Raw genomic sequence first — 15,566 nt, 5'->3', positions numbered from 1 at the left:
TTGTCAATATCTTTTAATTTATTGCGATGAATAGCCTCAAATTTTATGGGGAGGCTAAGCCTCCCTTGCCTCCTTTGACGAGCCGCCGCTGACTAGCTCCATTGACTTTAGCGTTTCCCCTCCCTCTCTCTGGTACAGAGTTATAGGATCATACCTTAGAATATCGTAGGTTTCTATTGAAGAAATCGTTCTTATCTATAACAATTACATTTCGACCTACGAAGCAAATTAATATTCACTCGATATTTTGATTTCCATTCAATAAGTTTGTCGTAGGGCTCAGCTAGAATCTAAAAAAATACATGTTTTAGCTACAAAGATTTTCCAGCAAAATTATCAATGTGGAATGCAGAGAAAAATTATATTCACCGCAAACTACACTGAAAACAGAAAAGCTATCACTTTTTGCAGATCAAGAAAATTCTGCGTTTTCGATTTGAGTTTCAAAATGTTCAGTTCTTTCTAATTACTGTGGAAATGATCACGAGATTTGGTCGATTTGAGTCTGCTGCCTTGGCACTGAGGGTTAGTTAGAAGTAATTGAATTTTTTTTTTACTTTGGTGCTAAGTGAAATAGTTCAGCTGAAACACACAATCGACTGCAACACAAATCAACTATGATCTGTTTTCCTATAGAAATCAAACTTGGTAGAATCAACTCGGTGCTATCCTAGTGGATACAGGTGGGCAAAGAGCAGGTCAAGTATATCATCGTGGAGCATTTTTGTAAAGTTCTCTCGTTATTCCCTCAATACTCCAATCTCTGATCGGGAAAGGTTTAGAGTCAAACACACTTTTACTTCCCAAATCAGAATATATTCTGTCCATTCCCCTTCTCCCGGCTCGACACTCGCCGTGATATACGAGGGGCAGAAAACTAACTATATTACAATTTTGAATTCAGGTGAGACAGAAAGTGAACAAGTTTAATAAATGTAAGTCTAGCCTGCAGAACAGCCGACTATTTTTGATTGATTGGGAAAGTGATTTTCAACATTGAAACTGAAAAGTATCTCCGCAGATACACAACTATAACAAATAATATTATTTCTTCCCTTGTTATAGGTGAACATTGATTATATTATATGGCACACAGGCACCGCCGCAAATATACCCAATATTCGAACACCATCTTTGACAATAACACTGAATTATTTCTATTTCAGTTGGCTGGTTGGGGTGTTACGGAGACCGGCAAGCCATCTGACACGTTGAGAACTATAAGAATACCTTACAAAGAAAAGATAATTTGCACACAAGAGCTTCCCAATGAATGGTCCGATAGATACAATTTCGATGACAAAATGTGTGCTGGATTTTACAAGCAGAACAAAAGCGTCTGTCCAGGAGACAGTGGAAGCGGCTTGGTATTTCGTAACCCTGAAGATAACAGATTTTACGTCCATGGTGTTGTGAGCATCTCACCTAAGATTGTTAACGGCTTCTGTAACAACCAAGACAATGCACTTTTCACCAAAGTGGCCCACTATTATGAGTGGTTGGATAAAAAGAGTACAGCAAATTATGTAGAAGACTGTATACTTCCCGCTTTTCCCAGAGATGGAAAGTGGGAGCTGGAGGTTGGTCAAGAAAGATTACCCGGAGACATTGTTTCTTCCACAGCCGTTTTGATATTTTCTTGCAGGAAAGGATACAGATTGTCCACTATCAATTCAAAATTTTTCTGTGGGCCGTCATTAGTACCTCCTACTTGCGAATGTAAGTGATCATGAAAAGTTTTTGAATACTTCAAGAGATTGTATAATGACTAATGTGGATCCTGTAATGGATTATATTTTTTCCAAAATGTTTTATTTAATTAAATATATTGATTATGGAATAAGAACTCAACAACTGCTGATAACTGCCCATTTATAAAAAAATATTCACACAGTAATCTGATAGAATATGAGCAAAATAAATTTCAATCCACACTGACACAGTGTGGGAATCCAGTTTTATTGCATTTTTAATCAATTGTTTCCGGATGCTTCACCACATCATCAGATAGAATCATGCAAATTATTGAGAGAATGATTAAACTTTCTCTTGAAGATGATCACTTGGTGATCAAACCACGTGTCGAGGTGTTGAAATTAATGGTTTGGTGTTGGGATAAAACTGCAGTAATATTCATTACTACACCAACGGTTCCAAACAGTCAATCACAAGTAGATGGAATCATTTTGTGATTGATATAATCATGTCCGCTCAGTCTCATTGGGAACTGTGAGAAAGATTCTCCGCGAACTCTCTTAAAACCTGCCGGAACAAATATTGGCAAAAATACACCAAGAAAAAAGAAGCAAATAGAACCTGTCTGTTGAAAAAATGGCAAAAAGTGTTGGAAGTCAGTCAGACAGGATATGAAGAATCTTATGTACAACATTATAACCTACTTTATCTTCACACAACCAAGTCACCAGATTCGCAGAAATCCTATATCGATTGAATTTGGATACCGTTTATTGTTCCAATCGACAAACAGAACAAAAACGCTCAGCAAAGAGAAACCAACAAAATAGAAGAAGCAGAGCCTTTTCATCTCAGTTCAAAATTAAGTTGTCAAAATAGATTCCATAGGAAGTATGTCTGGTTCACTGAAATCCAAAGAAGCTGCATACTTTCAAAGATATGCAACGTGTGACAGCGTTCAATCAAGCGGAAAAATGGGTTATGATATTCTTTTCACCATCATTTCCCTTCATTTGCCTCATTTTTTATTTCCAGTTTGTGAATATTATTGACATTTCAATCACTGGTTACAGAATTCTTCTAATACATATTATATGATGATTTATTTTCCATTCAAGTCAGAAATATTTTTGTTGTTTGTTAATAAATTAGTGTAAGATTAGTGGGTAAGTTAAGAAGCAGTAAATGATTAGGGCAGGTATTGCAGTGGGAAACAAGAAAAATGAGAACTCTGTTCAAGCATTCGAGACTTTATTGGCTCTTCTTCAACAACTCTATACTACAATGAGATATGACAAAATAGCAAATACAAAACAATGGAACTTATATTTTCCTTGATAAATTATTGAATCAAATGGATATAAGATCACTTATAAAATTAAAACACATGGAAATAACAGTACTTACTTCAATATAATTAGAATAATTATCATCGTCATGTACTGTTATTTCTAAATTCTTCAAGTATTCTCATATCTATTTGATTTGTATCAAGAAAAACATAAGTTTCATGACGATTTCACTTACTTTGCAATAAAACCTTGCGGGTTGCGGTGGAGGGTTGATTAAACCAACTCAATTTGGACCTAACCTAACCTACTTCGCAATTGTTATTCTACCATTTCTCATTGTACTAAGGAGTTCCTGAAGAGGGGACAATAAAATTTATATATATATATATATATATATATATATATATATATATATATATATATATATATATATATATATATATATATATATATACATATATATTTCAATATTAAATTGTACAAAAAAAGATTTGAAGCTTTATATCTTCTTAACTCAGGTATTGTATACTGTATATCCCGTTTTGATCTTTTTCTTCTTCTTTTTTATAGTTGTTTATTTTTTGTGTTATCTTCGTGTTCGAAGAACACATATATAGTATATACAGAACGGGATATACAGTATACAATGTTCGGACTGCAACAAATTCTATATCGGCCAAACTAAGAAAAAACTGATCCAAAGGTACAATGAGCACAAAAAGGCATACATAAATCCAACAGTATATAAATCAAACCTTGCAACACACGCCATACAAAACAAACATAATTTCCCCCCACCAGAGAATATAAAACTAATAAAACAAATCAACAAGGGAAACCGCATGGACATTTGGGAAAACTTGAACATCCATAAATTCAACAGTCATAAATCACTTATCGAGGAACAAGTACAAATCAAAACACAACAAGATCTCACATTCAATATATTAAACAAAACCATACACATTCCTAGAGAAGATCTAACACGAAGAAGAGTACCTGATGCAGAACAAATACAGGCAAATTTACCTAAAGTACCTGAAATACCTGAGTTAAGACGTTCTGACCGTATGAAGAGACAGACAACAGGATGACCAGTTCAATTTGAGGAGTGCCAGAATATGACAGTACTACCAACTGTCGAAAGCGCTAGCAGATAATTAATAGAAGATATAAAGCTTCAAATCCTTTTTGTAGAATTTAATATTGAAATATTCAAAATAAAGAAAAATTAGTTGCATCAATCAAAAAAAAATACATATATATATATATATATATATATATATATATATATATATATATATATATATATATATATATATATATATATATATTCAACTTACTGATTGATTTTCAGTATTGTGTCCTCCAATAAACTTTCCACCTGCAACTATTTCAAAATGCAGAAATAAACAAAATATAACTATCGATTGTGAAGATGCTGTTGATGGCAGTACTATGACTTTTACGTGCCCCACAGGATATGTAGCACATGGAGCCAGATCGGGTACTGCTTCTTGCTCAAGTGGTTCCTGGGGTAGAAATCGACCCCAGTGTACTCGAAATCAAGGTTCACCTCATGTTGATGTAGTTAATAAAAATGAATTTTCTACGGAAGGATCAGTAACAGAATCCAGCAGCGATACTGTTCAACAAACATCGGGAATTAAAGTTATCTGTACTTATGCCAGTTGGAGATTCTATCATGGAGTTAAGCCAGAAGACTTCGATCCTAGTCTTTGCACCCATTTCGTTTATACCTATGTAGGAATTAATGAAAAAGGAGAACTCCGCAACGGTGATCCCACTCTTGATGGTAATAAAGCTTTCGCCTGAGGAAACCCAGAATTGTATATTAACTTTTTTCAGTTCGTTTGTTCCCTAGAGTTGTTGATCTGAAGAAGAAAAATAGAAAATTGAAGGTTATGTTATCAATTGGTGGATCTGGAGCAAGTAATGCTACATTGTTCTCAGGACTGGCAGCAGATGCGGAAAAAACTGCTGCATTTATAAAAAGTGCGAGTCATTTCATGAAGACTTACGATTTTGATGGTTTGGACATAGATTGGTTCTACCCGGAAAAAGCAGATAAGGTAACTATTCAAATATACCTGATAATTATTAAGAGATAAATCAAAAAATCCTGAAAAGGAAAGAGATAAATGGATATTATCTCCAAAACATATGAATGAGCGTTTCCTTGTCGTAAAAAAAACCTTTTGATACATGGTACAAGCAGTCGTATTATCAAATGATGTCATCTATCAAGGTTATATTCCTTACCTATCATAATCTCACGTAAAATAGAATTTTTGAATTCTGAAGTCATGCAACTATCCAGACCATTTAGTGTTAACATTTTCAAACTACTTGTCAGTATATGAATATTTTTTGACTTCACGATCCAAATTTCTCAATCCAAACATGGATACAGTCGATTGATCCGATGGCCGTTGGAAATTCAAATTTTTTCTACCACATCACTTTTTTTCCAGTTTTGCCTCCTGCCTTACACTGCAGTAGATTGTTCGACACTCAAGACCTCTCCCATACCTTTTTGAAATCCTGGATAAGCCAAACATCAACTATATCATAGATCTGCTACGAAGTTCCTCATTTCTGTCAAAGACATCACATTTTTTTCATAACCAAAATAAACTTTCGAAATCACTGGTTTGTGATAATTGACGAGGTTTATGATGCTCCACTTTTTGACATGAAATCATTCTATTCCAAAGTAAATTTGCCACACTAAAAGCAAATACCTGCAGACTTTAAACCATTTTGGGCAGAAAACTGAATGCTCAATTCGTGAGGAAGGTTTGGAGTAACCTTTCATTTTTGTAAAAAAATAATCTTTTCAAAAAAAACTGCTCGCTTTGATTCATTAGCATTGTACTTTTCCTTCAACTTCTGTTACTCTCTTTTATAAGGAATATTCACTTAAATCAAAGATACCCTTTCATATTTTGCAAGGAAAAGGCAATCCCTCTTTTTATTCATACCACACAGTAGCTATTCAAATCTAAGAACTGGATAAATTTCAGAACTCTAAGTTGATGGAAATTTCTGAATGGAATATTGAATCCCAATTCATAGAATTTCTCTTGAAGTTTTCATGGAGTCCTATGAAATATTTGACTTGTTACTTCACATTTTTCTGTGGAACTATCAATACTTGAACAGCAGACTATCCAGACTCAGTTATCGCAAAATTAGGCTTTATTAAAAAAATATAATTATTTTTGCATTACTCAAAGTTTCATTTTGAATTTTAAATCGTGTCAAGAGACATCAAAACAATGTAAATTAAATCCAATATAGTTCTATTCGAACTAATCGACAACTTAATGGATGCGTCACATTCGAGTAGACTATTGCCGCAAGACTGCGTTGCAAAACTTGAGGAAAGCAGGGGAAAATGTCATAATATCATTTAGTATTGAAATTTATAAGTAATTTCTCTCAAATTACCTGTTCTGGTAGTACTTAGTTTTTTTTAGCAAAAATGGTGCGTTATTTGGAAGATCGATAGTGGACTCAGTTTCCAGGGTCGATCTTCAAAGTTCCCTCTCTTTAGTATATGTATACAGTACTTCATGTACTTACATAGTACATCAGCTTTATCAAAATGTTCACTATAAACACATGAATTTGATGGATAGTTTACCAATTCTGGGTATATTCTTTCATTTTTTTATCAGTTCTGGATCTTGAGGAATAATCAAAATGGACACATTTTCTAAAATATGATTATCATACTGGCTCACTGATCAACACTTTTTTGATTCACCTATCATTATGAAGATCTTACTTTTACATTTGTAAAAAATGAATATTACAATAGAAAAATGTTTTTGACTACGGTTCCTTACGACAATATAGAATGTTTTCTTGAGTTTATCGTTCAAATATTTAAACCTAGATGTAGCCCACTCTGTGATCCTTTCGAATAAATTCTGCAAAGAATATCTATGCCATTATGTGAATTAACTTTTCAGTGGACCCCAAAACATTTCGAATTTTTAATAAATAAGCTCTTCATGAAATAGTGTTATGAAACATGCTGTTCAATAGGATAAAATTGATATTTTTTTTCAGGAGAATTATATAACTTTTCTTCGAAAAGTCAAGGAGGCCTTCGACAAGGAAGGTTGGTTACTCAGTTCATCTGTTCGAGCCGATCCAGAAGACACCGGTTATGATGCCTCAAAAATGAATGAGTAAGTATTGTATTTAAGTAGTTTGACAAGTACACTTATGAACAGAAATGTTAACGTGAAACAGAGAAATGCTAAAGTGTAACTCATATTAACACTGTCAATTGTTAAATATCTCCTGACATTTCGAATATTTGCATTTTTAACCGATTCTTATTTAAGCATCACTGCACTCGAACAGAGAGGCGCGGGACGGCCTAGCTCAGCGCGATACGGTTCAATTTAATGCACCAAGAAGCGTTGACTCGCTGTTTGTCGCTAGCGAGTTCAATTGTGATTCAGTGGAAACACAATTGATTATCATACTCCGTCATTTTCAACTTCAAAAAAATGTTGTTGTATGCTTTTATAACTGAAATTTTATTGCATTCGATATCAGCAATGCGTGACTAAATTACATCTTCATGGACATACATTTGTCAGTTCAAGATGACAAGTAATCAATGGTGCTTAATTTGGATCAGCATGTAACTATTGATGTCATTAGTTTTGACGTGGTAACAAAATTTGTGATTCATAAAAATAAAATGTTATAATAATAAAAAAATAGATGATTTGATGTTACTACTTGGAAATAATGAAAATGAAGGCGACCATCATTCAATTTAAGAACATTGTGAGTGGTCCCCTAACAGGGACTTCAGCTTATGGTAAAACAATATCGAACCTGTCAATTCGTTGAACTCCAGAATCTCATTGTTTTATTTGAACAGAAAAATTTACCATTTCATAATTTTCAACTCGAATAATATTTTCTGAAATCATTATTTCAGGGTTCTAGATTGGGTCACAGTGAAATCCTACGATATGTACGGATCATGGAGTACCTACAGTGGAAATCACAATGCTCTGTATCCCTCCTCGAAAGAATTCGAATGGGAAAAAGAGCATCTCAACATGAACGCGGTTGCTAATAATTGGATGAAAGCTGGCCTCAACAAAAACAAATTGGTTTTGAGCGTTGCCTTTTATGGTAGATCGTTCACGCTCAAGGACAAAAATCAACATTCAATATATTCTCTAGTAGCGGGAAACGGACCAGGGGAAGATGGTTGGTTGAAATATTCTGAGGTAAGAATTGAATTATGCAGAAATATGTTCGACATTTCCAAAAAAATATATGATATCAAATAAGTTATAAATACTTTTATTGTCGATAATTTATCGATATTACTATTGATTATATGCACTGGACCTAGTTTACTGATTGAAATGAACATAAATCGGTGTTCCCATTTTATTTAACTCGTAAAATTTGAATTTTCAAACTAACTTTTTTGGTCAGTCAGTCATTGTTGAGACTTCCCGATACTACCTTCGTCCTCGCAGTGTGAACGCATATGCCACTGAAGATGTATATCGCAGGAGCGGACGAAACGTTTGGTAGATATGCCATTTAACCATGGCCTTTCAACACGAGTTTTGTTCTCTTCGGGTTTTTCGGATTTATATTATCGTTTCCTTTCGGAAAAAATGTCAACATATATATCTCTTACAACAAACTTCATCAAAATGTGTCTAACCCTTCGACCCACGGTTTTGGGATTTAATTTTCGCAATCCCCCACTTAAAAACAATCTACTAGGGATTAGTACAATCACAACTTAATTATGGAATTATAGCATGGGGCGGTGTGAATGATAAACACTTGAAAAGTCGGAACTTAATACAAAAACATATCTTGAAAATTATACAGGGATATCCAAATTCGTTTCTGTACATGGGGATCTCGTAAAAGATAAGAGATAGAGTATCAGGTAAATTGTGGCAAAGTTGTGTATTTTAGATACCTATTCAATGATGTAAAGAAATCGAATATAGCTTTTTTTGGTTCTGGAGATATACAGGAGAAACCAAAAAATCCCAAAATATTTTTTTGCCTATATTCTTCATTCGCAGACATATTGAAAATCTATCCACATTTTGCTCTTGGCACTTGATGTGGGCTCTCAGAATATATCCATGAATCTTTTATACAGGGTGTCATCTGACTTGGGCCACCCTCATCTTTAAATTTTTAAATATGGACCTGTATTTTTGTTGTAGTTTTTGGATCGTAGACGTTCACTTCATACTGAGAAATCAAATTCAATTTTATATTTCGTGATGTTTCTGAAATATTCGATTATAATTGTGTCAATCATTCCCTTTCAAATTACGGCCCCGAAAATTGGTTGACTGAGTTGAATACAAACATAATAGCAGCTTTCACGTCTTCCTATGTATTGTAGAGTTTTTCGAGAGTTTTTTTTTATTTTTAGGTACCTATTCATATTTTTTCCATTGCTCTGAGTGTTTTCTACAATGAACTTCGAATAATAAAACCTTTTATGATTATTTGAAACATATCTACATCAAAAATATATTGTATGTGTTTTAATGAGCAGAAAAAGAAATGATAGCAATAATAACATCCGAAATGAACACTATAATTGTAATGAAAATTGAAATGAAGTAATTTATACAGGTACCCAAAAAAATTATTGGCGCAATGAATGTTTGAATTGGAGTCCTTCCATTTCGAGACATTTTTAAACTCGATTTTTCATATTATTTATTGCCCTTGATACACTTATCTGCTGCATTGTTGCGAAATCATTCAAAATCCTCAATCTCGAGTCTTCCATATTTTCTATCTCTCTGCCAGCGTAAATCCAAAATAGTAAGATCTGGTGATCTTGCAAACCATCTTATTGTCCCATTATTTGTCTCGAAATGGAAGGACTCTAATTCGAACATTTATTGCACAATTAATTTTTTTACTTCTTTTCAATTTTCATTATAATTATAGTGTTCGTTTCGGATGTTATTATTGCTACCATTTTTTTTCTGCTCATCAAAACACATATAATATATTTTTGTTGTAGATATGTTTCAGATAATCATAAAAAGTTTTCTTATTCGAAGTTCATTGTAGAAAACGCTCAGAGCAATGGAAAAAATATGAATAGGTACCTAAAAATGAAAAAAAAACTTTCTAAAAACTCTACGGTACATATAGAGACGTAAAAGTTGCAATTATGTGTTTATTTAACTCAGTCAACCAATTTCCAGGGCCGTAATTTGAAAGGGAATAATTCACACAATTATAATCGAATATTACCGAAAAATCCCGAAATATAAAATTTAATTTAATTTCTCAGTATGAAGTGAATGTCTACGATTCAAAAACTACAACAAAAAATACAGGTCCGTATTTGAAAATTGTAAGATGGGGGTGGCCCAAGTCAGATGACACCCTGCATGAAAGATTCATGGATATATTCTGAGAGCCCACATCAAGTGCCTAGAGCAAAATGTGGAAAGATTTTCAATATGTCTGCGAATAAAGAAGATATAGGCAAAAAATAATTTGAGATTTGTTGTTTTTCCTGTATATCTCCAGAACCAAAAGAGCTATATTCGATTTCTTCACATCATTCAATAGGTCTCTAAAAAACGCAACTTTGTCATAATCCAACCGATACTCTATCTCTTATCGTTTACGAGATCCCCATGTACAGAAACGAATTTGAATAGCCCTGATGGTAAGAAAAGGACTTATTCCAGTAGAAATTTGTTTATAGGGAGTGGGGTTTTTCATATCAGATACTTATTTTACTTGAAAATCACTTCCAAAATTCATGAGGGCAAAATATCACTGAACAAACTTCAACACCCATATAGTACTAGGAACAAAGAACATACCGCCTTGGTACCAAGATGTAAAAAGTTAGTCGGTCAAAGGCACCTACATAGGCGCACCTACACTACACCTACATAGGTGCGAACATTTGGGATTCTGTACCGGATGGGATAAAAACTATAAGAAATAAAAATAAATTCATAAAACAGATGGAAAACTGGTTGAGAAACCGTAATGATGATGTATTCCGTGGAACCATCAACCAGTAAAATTGAACCAGCTACACTTGCCTGTTAACTTGCCAATTATTTTAAAACTTGACAGTTTGAATTTTTCCGCCAAATGTTATTTGTCTATTTTTTTTCTTTCCTCTATTCAACTGTCCCTGCACGAGTTCATTTAATATTATACTTTGTTTTATGTTTACATCATAATTCCATTTTCAATAGGTTGGCTATACCACACACAAGAAAACTTTTGAAGTTTCTTCCGTGGTGTCTTGTTTATTTAATTTTTTTTTCTCAGTGAGGTATTAGTAATAGGTTATTTGAAATTGTATATTATAAATAAAATAAAATTTTTTATTATTATTATTAATCAAATTATTATACATTTGGTCATGCGTTTAGCCAAATGTCGAAAATTATGGATTTAGACCCATTTCTTCGAAAATAATACCATGAGATCTGAAAATATCATAGGTAAATTTTTTATTTTTTAACTCTGTTATTTAACAGTATCACGAGAGCAAACGATATAACAAAACCTCGAGTCCAAATACAATTATTATAGACACATCGTTCAAATATATGAAATGAGTAGAAAAAGTTACTGAACTCGTATTTTTCAACAATATAATTTCGTTGTTGAAATCTAGCTTGACACCGCAGATCTAGCACCCAACCCACTTGACGCAACTAGATGCAGAATTAGTACGTCGCGTATTCGTTTCGATTTCATTGAAATTCAAAATGTCTTATTATCTTGAGATTTCTGGATTCATATATGAATTGTTGGTATTCAAGGTGAGGTTTCAAATAAAGGATTGTTGCGTTATTTTCGTGTAGTTTAGTAAATCAGTGAAGTGTGGCAATTCGTTTCGGTCTCATGTATATGTTTATGTATTGACGAGTTTCATTTGATTTACGTATTCATTTGAGTTGTCTCAGTAGAGTTAGATTAGGTGTCATAGTCATTATATCATTATATTAAACCTGTGAATTTCTGTGGAATCACTTACACTATTTCGTCAATCATATTTGAATGTTTCATTCCATTGGTTCAATTTGATTGGGATAATGACAATGATTGACTCCCGGAGCCTAGTTACGCATAAGGTAACTAGGCCCTGGGAGTCACGTATAATTAATAATGACACCTAGATGTTGATTTCATGACTATGAGTTTCATCGCTGTTGGAAAGAAGTGTTATATCGCTTTTACACTTTATTTTGGTGGCCTGTCGTTCAATGTTTTTATCATTTTATCGGTTTGAATGAACTAATCCGATTAAACTTGGTGCACTCGCTCTCGAAATATAACCCATGATATATTCCTTCTTTGAAACTTCTCAGGTATAACAACTTTTGACTAATTCTTCACCTTATTTCAGATTTGTTCAAATTACGGAAACTATACCGAAGTGTGGGATGATGACCAGAAATCGCCGTACAGATATAAAGATGATAAATGGTTTGCATATAATTCAAAGGAAGCTGTTTCAATCAAGGTGAATATATGAAGTGTCATTATTGTAAATCAATTTTGAATTGTTTATAGCGATATTATCCGTTAATTTCCTTTGAACTTCACTTTCAACAGGAGAGTATATTTGTGATACACTGTTTGGAACCTTTGGTATAGTAATGAATATTACTCTAGTTTGTTTCCCAACACCAAACCGTTATTTTAACACCTCGACAGTTGCTTCGATCACCAAGTGATCATCTTCAAGAAGAAGTTTAATCTTCCTTTCGAAGATGATCACTTGGTAATCGAAACACGTGTCGAGGTGTTGAAATAACGGTTTGGTGATGGGAAACAAACTCCAGTGATATTCAGGTGAGCATATCATTATATACCGAATCTAAAGAAACTTTCTCCAAACCAGAACAGAAAGAGTGTCTCTAGACGTGCGTTTCGCTAACCAAGTTTGCATCATCAAAAGATAATGTCGACAGATACATCTCCTGGCGTGCGTTTTGCTAGCCAAATTAGCATCCTCAGAAGATGCTGTCATGAGACAGTGTTTTTGTTCTGCTTTGTGTTTTCTTCAGATTTATTTTATGCCATAGGTTTTAATTCTACTTAGCCAGATCATACTGATACAAAGTAATATTGTCATATTACATTTTCGAAATGATATTTTTTTTGACAGGGTGACTACATTAAGTCGAAAGGTTTTACTGGAGTTAATGTCTATCCCGTGGATGCTGATGACGTTCATGGTGTTTGTGGTACGAAACAAGTTTTGCTCAAATATCTCAACGAAGGATTAGGAAATAAGGTTAATTTCGACAATTGATAGAATGAGTTAATGTAATAATCCTATGCAGCAATCTAAAAATGTTTTACCGTAATAAATGATTTTTAATTTTGTGCTGATTTTTTTTGTATATAATCGAACAGATTATATATAATCTGTTCGAACAGATTGGAGCCATGTAGAAAACATATTCTATTTTACTGTGTACGTATCAGATTTTTCAAAATCCACCAGACGATTTTTCTATTTGTATGTTATGGAGTGACTACCTCAAACGTAGGTAATTAGCAGAACTTTATTATCTAAAGTATAAAAATGGCAGGTTTGAGAATAATTCTCAATTATTTGCAAGAGAAGCTTTTGAGGTTGTAAATGTTCAAGAGTAACTTTTGCCGTTATATTTTTGTTCTTCTAGGTATTTTGCTTGAAGGTCTCTCAAAATGTTCCAGAAGCCTAAACACAGTGCTCCATGAGGAGCAAGTCTCCTATAATTAGCCCCTACTCCTTTGAAGAAACCTGTCAGTCCTTCTGTTTTGATCATTTTAATAAATGCATCAGGTATATTCTTGTAAAGAATTCCTTTTCCACTTCTGTCTATACCCTGGTTATTAAGACGTACTAAAACTAAATCTAAAAATTTCATGATGACGTATTAAAATATTGTTATGTTGGCAACTCCAGACAAAAATTTATGTTGGCAATAGTGTATAAACAAAAATGGAAAAAAATAAGAAGAGAATAATAAAGTGACTTTTGGTTGTTAGTTATTTTTGACTCAACATTTAAGCCTAAAACTAAAGCAATTGATTGAAAATAAGTAAGAAAAACTAAATATTCGTAACAGGTTATGGGCCCAGTGATGCCAAATATCACTGTTTGTTATGAATTCTTCAAGATAACTGAATTACAAGACACCTATTGATACGTCGACCCAAGCGGTCCATTGTGACAAAGAAACGATGATGTCCAACGATGATGCTGCTCTCATCAATTTTCCATGACTGTCAAATGCTGAATCATATCGGTACTGGAACTTTGATATTATGCTTTTACTTAAGACTAAGAAATTGTGGAAGATTGTGAGTGGAGATGAAAAGCTTTCAGCAGTGGAGTCTGATGCAGCAAAGAAGAAAAAGTGGCTCTACAATGATGCAAGAGCACAAAGCCTAATCTCCAGAACTGTTGATAAAACAGTGAAGTCCCACATCCTTACTTGTGAAACCTCAAAAGAAATGTACGACACATTGCAATCAATATATCGTCGTGACTGTAGTCAGCTAAAACAACAATTGCTGATGGAATACCACACATTTGTATATAACAAATCCAAAGACATCATGCAGAATATTAGTCATCTGAAGAATATTACATTCAGACTTGAAGAATTGAAAGAAGAAATTTCCGAAACCATGCAGATTGACAAAGTATTGGCTGTCTTACCCATTGATGACTACTCGGTGTTCAGAACTACCAGGGAATCAACCCCTGAAGCTGAAAAAACTTTTGGAAAATGTATCCCAAGATTGATATCCGAAGAAGAAAATGTAAACAAGATGAAACAGAGTTCCACAGATGACTCTAAAGCAGCGTTTGCTACTATCAAGAATAAGAATAATAAAAACCCTAATAAACAGGGGAAGATTGTTTGTCACAAGTGCGGTGACCTAGGACACATTAAACCAAAATGTCCAAAGAAGAAATGGTGTAAGGAATGTAAAAAAATAATCACAGTGACGAAGAGTGTCTGAAGAAAAGGACAAAGGTGAAACAGTATTTTGCTCCTTGTACTTACTGTAAACGAACCAACCACTCTGAGTCTGATTGCTTCTTCAAAGATCAAAGCAAAACTAACAATGAAAGAGTGGCTTTCCTAACTGAAACCACTCTTGGTTTGAATAATGAAGAAATGGCCTGTTCAACTGAAACTGCTATTGCAGCTGTTAACAATGACTCATGTGTGTATTGTGTAGATAGTGCTTGCACTACTCATCTCACAAATTCAAAAGAAAATTTGAGTGACATTGTAAATACTGTTACCAACATATCTGGCGCAAAGAAAGGTGTTGCCATGAAATCTACAGCTAGTGGAAGTGTATATTCAGAAGAACTGATACTCAAAAATGTGTGCTACGTTCCTGATCTCACCAAAAACCTGCTATCTGTAACATGTGTAGTTGATAACGGTGGAGAAGTGAGATTCAAGAAAGGAGGAGTAGATATTTTGAAAGATGATAAAATCGTAATAACAG

At 33.7% G+C, this 15,566-nt stretch overlaps 1 protein-coding gene across 1 annotated transcript in view; it reads left to right on the top strand.

The window, feature by feature from the left end:
- LOC111510099 (uncharacterized) overlaps positions 1–13,436 on the top strand; it is a 43,784-nt gene extending 30,348 nt beyond the window's left edge. The window contains exons 10-16 of the mRNA XM_074173267.1: positions 1,167–1,719; positions 4,345–4,803; positions 4,857–5,080; positions 7,089–7,210; positions 7,981–8,278; positions 12,445–12,561; positions 13,210–13,436. Of these exons, the coding sequence (XP_074029368.1) occupies positions 1,167–1,719; positions 4,345–4,803; positions 4,857–5,080; positions 7,089–7,210; positions 7,981–8,278; positions 12,445–12,561; positions 13,210–13,356 (1,920 nt within the window). The 3' untranslated portion in view covers positions 13,357–13,436. The remainder of the gene's footprint in view (positions 1–1,166; positions 1,720–4,344; positions 4,804–4,856; positions 5,081–7,088; positions 7,211–7,980; positions 8,279–12,444; positions 12,562–13,209) is intronic.
- The last annotated feature ends 2,130 nt before the right edge of the window (positions 13,437–15,566 follow it).

The sequence above is a fragment of the Leptinotarsa decemlineata genome, unplaced genomic scaffold, assembly GCF_025532065.1.
Source record: "Leptinotarsa decemlineata unplaced genomic scaffold, Ldec_3_MD MMD2_tig00000218_RagTag_RagTag, whole genome shotgun sequence".
NCBI classification, from domain to species: domain Eukaryota; kingdom Metazoa; phylum Arthropoda; class Insecta; order Coleoptera; family Chrysomelidae; genus Leptinotarsa; species Leptinotarsa decemlineata.
This window is presented reverse-complemented; position numbering and strand designations above follow the sequence as displayed.